At 38.7% G+C, this 9,808-nt stretch overlaps 1 protein-coding gene across 1 annotated transcript; it reads right to left on the reverse strand.

Moving 5' to 3' along the window:
• Positions 1–1,294: 1,294 nt before the first annotated feature.
• On the reverse strand, positions 1,295–2,281 carry LOC149162269 (uncharacterized). Its single transcript, XM_089435136.1, has one exon. The coding sequence runs from the start codon at positions 2,279–2,281 to the stop codon at positions 1,295–1,297; it is 987 nt and encodes a 328-aa protein (XP_089291262.1).
• Positions 2,282–9,808: the final 7,527 nt, after the last annotated feature.

A 9,808-nucleotide genomic window follows, 5' to 3' on the forward strand; every position in this document is an offset into this window, starting at 1 on the left:
GAAAAATGATGACAAGTGCATTTGTGGATGGCAGCCTAGATAGTTATCCTCACTACTAGTTTGACAACTGTGTTATAATAGCTTGGCCCCCTAAATATATAGATCAATCAATCCCATTAGATTTTAGATATGTCAATTTAGGGATTGAAATTATATTGCTAAAAAATAGCTTATTAATCTTGCAAAAAATGGGCTAATTTAGTTATTAGACATTTTTGGGTTTTGGGTTGAAATTACACGATAATTTTTTATAAAGTTGTAAAATTTCTTTATTTAAAAAGCTTCTTTAAATACATGATTTAGCATTCTAAAAAATGGTTTGAGCACTTGGATTGTACAAATTAGAAAACTCAAATTCATAATTCCAACAAATCTTTTACTATATTTAAAACAAAATTAAACAAAAAATCATATTTAAAAAAAATCAAAACATTTAATAATAAACTACTTTAAGAAATTAAAATTAATAAATAAATAACTTAGTTTATAATAAATTTATTTTTCTCTTTAGTTCTTCTTTTTTTTTACTAAAGCAAGAGTCGGACCTTTTATTAACTTGTCACTAAAAAATATATTACATAAATTACATCGCACCCAAAGAGGAAGAGGGCTAAAAAAATTTAGCAATGACTTCAAGCTTTGGGAAAGGAGTCCAGGAAAAACCAAAACACGCTGCCTTACCACCTGAGCCGTTATCCGAGAAAAGCATAGTGGAAACAAGTCAACGGAAAAAACTTTAAGTGGACCCAAAGAGGGGAAATAGAGATCACAAAACAAAAATTTCGGGTCCGCTGGGGATCACCCAAACCCACTAACCTCCTTCACAAACCTGAGTCGTTGATCTACAGCTACATGATCCGACGACTGAGGAGAATACTGGGAGGAGAAGAAGTGGGAGGAATACCCGCCCGATGAAGGAAGTATTCTCTCTCCTCTGAGAGCCACGTATTGACCATTGAGTGGCATCGAGCTCAATTCTAATAAACCACTTCAGGTTTTGCGGATGCCCGATAACCCGAAAACCGCTTTTACGCCCGAAAAAAATGGAAACCACTTTGATGCCCAAAAACTCGGAAACCCTGGATACGCTACTCCTATTGCCATCTATTCGACTGAGGCCCACACTAGAATCGATGCCTCGTAGCTTTGAGCAAATTGTCACCATTTTTCCAACTACCCTCTCGTTGTCCAAGCTCCCTGCAAAACCAATGAGGCAATTTGTGGTCTTCCACTACGAGACCCGAAAAGGAAAAATCGCAGGTTGACTTTCTATCGAACCCCTATCATCCATTGATTAAAGGTTAACTGGTGGATTCCCCTTCCTGTGCTGATAATGCTCCTTGTCTGTGAGAGCCAGAGTGTAGCAGCCCTCACACAGTTGTCCTGCGGGTACCAACTGCCACAAGCAGCACTTGTTGTCTCTTGTGCATCTCACCCCTTCATTAGCTAGCCAATTCGCTACTCTGTTGGCATCTCTGTGCACATGCACAAAACTAAGAGTTCTTAGAATTCTTAGGTGCGATTGAATTTTGTAATAGACCTGCAAAAGTCTCCAGTGTCTCGAGACTTTGTCAGGTGCAGTGCCTGTGCCTAACCTCTTGACTGAATTAATTATTAGTTCCGAGTCAGCCTCAATGATTGTATTATGTAAATTGAACTCAATCAGAATCTCTAAGCATTGCTCAATGGCCATGAGTTCAGCCATATTGTTAGTGGTCCTCCCGAGATGACTGTGAAAGATGACTTGTATAATGCCCTCATCATCTCTTATGACTCCTCCATAACCAGCATCCCAAAGCTTACCTTTTGAGGCTTTGTCTATATCGAATTTTAGAATGCCATGGGGAGGAGGTTGCCAAAAAGCCTTTTCTTCTAATATGCGCCTCGTTGTCTTATTTATGCCCTGAGGGACCTGTGACTGGAGACCCAATAGTTCCAAAATGTAAGCATCCCGTTGACCCAAGGGTTTCTCAGAAGGTTGCACCCGAAGGGCATTGATGGTTTCTTTGGGTTGTTTTATAATTTGCGCTATGATACTTTGTGTTGAGCCAGATTTATCTTGAAAGATCCTATTGTTATGTTCTTTCGAAACATCCCAGATCCGTAATCCCAGAATCAGAACCCAAACTGTGTTTACTATCTCATTATCTGAGAAGCCCTTCCTCCAGTTCTTTAAAGTATCAATGATGTCCTCTTCGTTCCTATCTGTCTGCTTGAAGATATAGGCCACCCAATTCCATAAGGTTGAGTTGAAAGAGCAGAGGTTGAGAAGGTGATCCATAGTTTCTTCATGTAGGCCACATAGTTGGCAACTAGAAGGACCAACCAAACCTCTCTTTCTAAGATTTTCCCAAGTTAAAATCTTTTTGTGCTGAATTAGCCACCTGAACAATTTGATCTTCAAGAAGTGTGGGTTATTCCATAGGTATTTCCATGTCTTATCAGGGCTTGGGTAGTTGATTCCTATGGCTATTCTTTTTGCTTATTTGAGGTTGAATAGGCCCTCGTTGTTTCTACCCCACCTTAATAGATCATTCAAGGTTGAAGTCAAAATTTGTCTCTTTTCCAAAATAGTGTCTAGAGCTTTAGCTTGGGTCTTCAACGGAGTCCCTTCACTGTAATTTGGTACCTTCCAAATTCTCCATTTACTAATGTCCCTTGACTGATCCCAATAGTCACTTACTTTTTTCAGTCCTTTGTTAATGGTATAACTTTTTATGATATCCAGTCCTTCTCTACAAAGGTTCTGTTCCCGCTGCCAGTTGTCCTCCTAGAACCAGGCAATATTCCCATTTTTTATCTCCCAAAAACTGTATTTCTGAACCAAGGCTCTGTTCTCCCACACCTTGTTCCAAATATGGGAACCTCTGATGTGTCCTAGCATTCTAATGTGGTCCATTTCTTGCCAATCCATTGCATATTTTTGTTTCCAGAGATTAGCCTAGGGGTTTCTTATTTCCTTTAGCCATCTCCACCAAAGTTTTGCCCCCAAAATTTTGCTTAAAATATTCGGGTCATGTAGACCCAAACCACCATGGGTTTGGGGTTTACAGAGCTTGACCCAAGCTACTAGAGCCCATTTCTTTTTCTCTTCCCCTTTACCCCAAATGAAATCCCTTTGGATATTCCTGATTTGTTGTAAGACTCTTGTTTGTGTCGTAAGGGCTAATAACATGTAGATTGGAATGGTTTATAGTATTGCCTTTGTGAGAACTACCCTCCTTGCTAAATTCAAGGATCTTCTTGTCCACTTATTGACTTTCTCCTTCAATTTATTAGTTATTGACTCCCAAACTTCCTTGCTCAGAGGTTTGTCAGTGAAGGTTATTCCAAGATAATTTGATGGAAGATTATCTCTTTGAAAGCCTAGATCTGGAAAGATTTCTTTGAATTGAAATATCAGTATTGAAAAATAAAACCTTTGATTTTGTGAGGCTTACCTCGGTACCAGCAGCCATTTCGAACTCATATAGGATTTTTTTGAAAGCTTTGGCTTCCTTGACTGTGGGTGTGCCCTGTAGCATAGTGTCATCCACAAATTGTTGATGTGTCAATGTGTTCCCATTCTGAGTGAGTCTGAGTCCCTCGATTCTTCCTTCCTCCTTGGCTGAAGTGATCGCTCTGCCCAATCCTTCCATCATGAGAAGGAAGAGGAAGGGGGAGAGAGGATCTCGTTGTTTGAGGCCCCTTGATGGCCTAAAGGTTCTATATGGAGAGCCATTAAGAAGAATTGAACAACTGACTATGGTAACAAGAGCCATGACCCATCTTATCTAGTTGTGGTCAAAGCCATATGCTTTAAGAACATCCCTGATATAAGACCAGCTTAGTTTATCATAAGCTTTCACTATGTCCAGTTGTATTATCATACCTACTTGCTTATTTTTCTTGAGGAAATGCACCACTTCATGAGCTTTGAATGATATTATTGAGAATTTGTCTACCTTCTACATATCGAGTCTGATCCTCTGACACAAGTGTTGGAAGAAGGGGTTTGAGTCTGTTAGCAATTACTTTGGAGATGATTTTGTACACCACATTGCATAAAGCTATGGGTCTGTATCTGTCTAGAGTCATCGCTTTTTCCTGTTTGGGGATTAAGGCTATGAAGGATTCATTAAGCGCTCTCAGAACTGATTTTGATTTTCTCGAGTCCTCCAACACATCCAGAATGTCATGTTTGACAGTTTCCCAGCATGTTTTGAAGAAGTCTACATTGAAACCATCTGGTCCTAGAGCTTTCCCATTGTGCATCTCTTTGATTGCTTCATTGACCTCTTCCTCCGTCACTGGCCTGTTGAGATTATAATTGTCTTCCCTGGTTACTAGCTTTGGAATATGCTGAGTAAAACTCTTAGTAAATTGGGATCTGTCTGCCATGGTCTCCTCTGCTATACTTTGAAAATGTTGAACCAATACAACTTCCATTTCCTTGTGAGTATTTTGCTCTTTTCCTTGAGGATCTATAAGTTTTGTGATCCGATTATGTGCCCTGTGTTCCATGGTAGACTTGTGAAAGAACTTAGTATTTCTCTCCCCTTCCTTAATCCATTGCACTTTGGATTTCTGTCTCCAGAAGATTTCCTCCTGCTAGCATCTATTGTCCCATTCTTGTTGGTGTGAGTCTACTTGCATTTTCCTTTCCTCTGTGAAGCCTTCTGTGATGAGAATTTGATTAACTTCCTATAATTTTTTTTCCACTTCTCCTTTGGCTTTGAATATATTTCCAAACTCATTTTTATTCCATTCTTTGAGTTTTCTCTTGATGTGTTTGAGTCTCTGATGCAGGAGGAACATTTTTGTGCCTTGGGTGGGCATTTCTTTTGCCCACCAATTTCCAATGTTAGTGATAAAATCAGGGTTAGTAAGCCAGACATTTTCGAACCTGAAAGGTTTGTTCCTCGGAGTTCCAATAAAGGAAGCTTCCAGCTGGATGGGCCAGTGGTCCGAGCCTCCGAAAGGGAGGATGAAAGCTGTCATGATACGACCAGTGAGAAGGAGATCCTCCGAGATTATGAATCTATCTAATCTCGAGGCTACTTGGGAAGTTCCTCCTCTCTTTTTGTTCCACGTGAAGATTCCATTTATTGTATCCATATCCACCAGTCTCATATTGTTAAGGAAGTTCTAGAAGGCTATTGAGTCTCTACCAAGTGTTCTGGTTCCTCCTTTTTTCTCTATAAGAGTTTTGATCATATTGAAGTCCCCTCCTAGAATCCAGGGCATTGCTAGGTGTCTCTCTCTCAGCTCCTCCAAAGTGGTGAGGAGCCTGAGTTTTTCTTCCAGAAGTTGGGGGCCATAGACATTTGTGATCATGTAATAATCCTTGTCCCCCAAAGGTTGGATAATCATTGAAAGGTGGTTTATGGATGCCTTAGCATCTAGGATTCCAAATTCCTGAGGATTCCATAGAGTGATAATTCCTCCAGCGGAATTATTTTCTTTGACTTCTAGGTACTCATAGTTGATAAGCTATTTTCTTTGTATTTCTCTAATTTTATCCACTGAGCATTTTGTTTCCTGTATGAACACCATATCTGGTTTTTCTTCTTTTATTTTATTACTGAGATTTCTTTGTTTTCTTTTACTCCCTAGTCCTCTAATGTTCCATGTTGTAAGATTCATAATGATGGTTTTGTAAAAGAGTAACTGGTGCGATCTTTCATCTTACCTAAATTAATCATGAATTTTCCACACTCTGTCAGTAGTTCATTTTGTCTCTTTCTTCCTCTTTTCTTTCCTGGGTTTTTGGTGGAGTGTCCCAGTATTATCTCCATTGATTCAACCCCTCCGTTCTCCTGGCTATCATGGTTCCTTTTGAGTCCTACAACCTTTGTTTGAGACCTCCAGAGGAATAGCTGTTGTACTCTGTCAAACTCCTCTTGTGGTAGCGAGTCAATTCCTTTGTTGTTTCCCTACTCTAGAAACTTTTCTAGTTCAAGGTTCTCTCTTTCTAGGATCTCCTGTAGGTCTTGGTCCTCCATACCACCTTTTCTTGGGGTCATCTCATGGTCCCTTCCAAGTTCCATAGTGCTCGGTGGGTCCTCCTTTAGTCCATTGTGTTCCTGTATGATTTCCATGTTATCCTCTTTTTCCTTCTCTATGTGATAGTTCTTTGGTTTCCTGTGCATTCCATTTTCTCCTCCCTCTTCTTCTAAAATTTTGAACCTGTTATGACTTGGTATCTTGCTTTCATTGGGTTTCTTTTGGGACTTTTCCCCCTCCTTTCCCTCTGTCGCCCACTTTGGTAAAACCTTCTGGGTCTTTTCCTTTCTTGGTTTTCAGGTAGTCCTCCTTTTTGTTGAGTGGGCAATCTCTGAACAGGTGCCCATGTTCATGACATTTACATCATCTGAATGGGATGTGTTCATAGTCAACTGCCTGTACCTATTCCTTGTCATAAACTTCTAGGATGACTTCATCCTGGAGTGCTCCCGATAAGACCATCTCTACACATATGCGAGAAAAGGAGGTATATTTCCCTCGCAAAGTCGCCTCTGATATCTTTATAAAATTCCCTAATTTGTTACCTATAGCTTTTAAAGATTCTGGAAGCCAATAATCTAAAGGTAAGGAGTATAATCTAATCCATACCGGGACCGATGTGAATGTTTCTCGCTCGGGAACAAAGTTCATCACCCAATGTTGCATGTAAAGGCCTGCGGCCGCATAGAAGTAGGGACCTCCTTCGAAAACTCTGTCTTTGTCCTCTAGGTTAGTGAAAACCACTGTGAAGAAACCCTTGGAGCCAAGATGTAGAGTTATTTCTCCCTTCGGTTTCCAGTTATTTCTTATCCATGTATATAGTAGTTTCTCTGTGGGCCATATGCCCATGAACTTACAAATTATCGCATAAGTCTCCATGTGATCTCTGTGCACCTGTAGTGCAGGATCATTTAAGACTAACCGGGGTTTAATGTTAGCCTTGGGCTTGTAGGGTCCCGTCGCAAACATTTTCTCAGTTCTCTGACTGTTTTCGCCAGGATTCGTTTCCTTCCTAGCTTCCTTGTGGGTCCCTTCCTCTTCATGGGAATTGCTGCTTCCTGGCTTGTGAGTGCCAGTTTTCTTTGTCGCTGCCTCCGTTGGTATCCTGAAATTGTTCAAACTTGCCTCTTTGCTTCTATTTGAGACAACGTTATTGTAGGACAGAGTGGATCTCCCTCATCCAAGCCCCTCCATCATTACCAACTTGCTCCTGTCACCCCCTATTCAAAACCCTAGTACCTTAGAGCCAAAGTCCCCCACTGAAAATCCAACCCTCTTTAGTTATTTTTTAAAATAAAAACCTTTTATTGTTTAAAGCATGATTTAAACATCGGCCAGATATGTCTTCATTTCATTTTTTACTGTTTTTAGTTTTTCATATTTTGGAGTCTGTGGATGGCGCCAACCACCACACATAATTTTGGTATCTTGAAGGATCTTAAACCATTATACATGACATCGGTAGGTTGAAGAAGATAAAATCATGACATATGACATTGGTCATAGAAGCAAGGTGCGAGAGAAGAAATCATGGTTTCCAATTCCAAGTGTAACTCAAAATGTCTTTTCGAATCAAGTAAGAAAAAATTGCTTTACCAGAGAGATTGTATAGCTCATATTTTTAAACCTGTAAAGTACTTAAATGAACATATTGTTTCTAAAATTTAATTTCTTCATGTGTATTGGGAAAATACTTCTAAGGTAAATCATCATTGTTGTAGAAGAGTTTCATAAACAACAAAACTACATTTCGACTCATAGTCACCCCAAACAACATTTTCGAAAAAAAAATAAAAATAAAAAAATAAGTTATTGAAATTTAGATATCAAATATAATTGCATGTTCCCAAATATTAATATACATATGGTTTCTGAATATTAATATAGGTATGGTTTCTACTATTTTTTAAAATTCAGAATTTGTTACTTTTATTTTCACACAATATTTTAGTGCATTGTTTTGTGAATAGTATGTTTCAACGAACAAGGAGCATCACACATACTCAAAATATTGCAATTTTTTTCATTATACTAAAGTATATCAAGAATTTTTTATTGTATCTCAATAATTCTTATAGACAAGATAAATGACATGATCTATGCCACAAGATTGTTTCTTCAAACTAAAAATGCAAAATAGAATAGTGGGAACCATGATGGTTGGAGATCATTTTAATTGAGTAAGTGCCTAATTTCTTACTTGTTAAATATGGTGAACCATTTGTGGATTTCATGAGAGTCATCTCAAATCCTTTTGCAAAGGACTATTGTACATAAATGGCATATGCATCCAACAACGTTCATACAGATGCTAATGTAGGCTTTATTAAAACGCACACATGACTAGGTTGTCCAGATCACAAAGTTTTTCACAAGTACTTTCTCAACATTCATTGATACAACAATTCTATTTGTAACCCAATTTTTTCTCATCTTCCCAACAACTTACTATAAAAGTCATTTCTCCCCAGTGATATCTTTAGCTGATAGATACCTCATAATTCTCATGTTCATAATTAATTTCATGCCATTTAAAAAAAACCCCAAAGAAATTGAAGTCCTCATTTTTCACAAGTACTTTCACAATATTCATTGATACAACAATTCTATTTGTAACCCCAATTTTTCTCATCTTCCCAGCAACTTACTGATAAAATTCATTTCTCCCCAGTGTCAGTGATATCTTTAGCTGATAAATATCTCATAATTCTCATGTTCATAGTTAATTTCATGCCATTGAAAAAAAACCCCAAAGAAATTGAACTCCTCTATTATGTACCTTATTCCATCAAGGATTTCTATTGGTTTGAAAAATTTATGTTAGCGTAGCATTCTTTTTAAATTTAACCTTATACTACAATCTTTAGAAAATATATAGAAATTCAAATTTGTATTGTGTTTCATCGTTTATATATTTTGCTTGATTATTGTCTTCCACATTCCTCACTCCTCTTATCATTGTTCCTTTGCACCTTTTTGTTGTAGGGAAAAGTATCCAATACGGAATGACCCTATCCCACTCTAAGGGTGATAGTACCTCAGCAACAACTGAAGCAAAGCTATCTAAGATTTCTTCTTTATGCAAGTAAAATAGGGGAGAAAGGGATCCACTAACCGATGTCTTTCGCTAATGATTGATCCAATCTTCTCTCCTTGCTGCTTGCTCCAAGCTCCTTGCTCTTTCACTGGCCCAGCTACACAAAGATCCTGCAAAAAGGCAAGAGAGGGAAACTACAAGAAGCATACATTCATAATTGATTCAAGGATTAGAATAAATCAAATACACAAGTATAACAATACACCATTGAGACACATGCATATAGAAGAACCTCAAATGCTTTATTAATGGAAGAAGTAAAGTTCGAGAAGTGTTAAAACCATAAGAGGCCCAATCCAGCAACACCTCCCAGCAGAAAGAAATCTCCTCTTCACCTCCTTCAAAGCAATCACCCAATAGCTCTAAACTCAAACCAACAGCACTTCCTTACATTCACAAGATTCCAGCCTCCCTAGACCTCATGAGAGAGCTCTATATATAGGAGTTTTGGAGAAAGGATGAGTCAGCTTGAGAGCTGACTAGTGTCCTCTCCCACTTCAGTTATACTTCAGTTCTTGAGTCCACTTGGAGATCCTTGATTCCACTTGGAGTTTAAGAACCTCTTACTCATCACTAGGCGAATTCCCTGATCCAAGTGTCATTTTGGAAGCTTCCTGGGCATTGACACCTTGAAGAATGACTGTGCCACTTGTCCAATCTCGCTCAGCGCAGGCAGCCTTTGTTGGATTTGACATCCAATGCAGGTACAGAGAGGGGCAATTGACA

Source organism: Pinus tabuliformis, chromosome 5_2 (genome assembly GCF_031772625.1).
Source record: "Pinus tabuliformis cultivar Carrire ecotype Pingquan chromosome 5_2, CPIR1, whole genome shotgun sequence".
In the NCBI taxonomy this organism is placed as follows: Eukaryota; Viridiplantae; Streptophyta; class Pinopsida; order Pinales; family Pinaceae; genus Pinus; species Pinus tabuliformis.

Bases quoted from the DNA above. Each gene is read 5' to 3' on its own strand.
- LOC149162269 (XM_089435136.1), bottom strand. From the start codon at position 2,281: ATGGATCACCTTCTCAACCTCTGCTCTTTCAACTCAACCTTATGGAAT.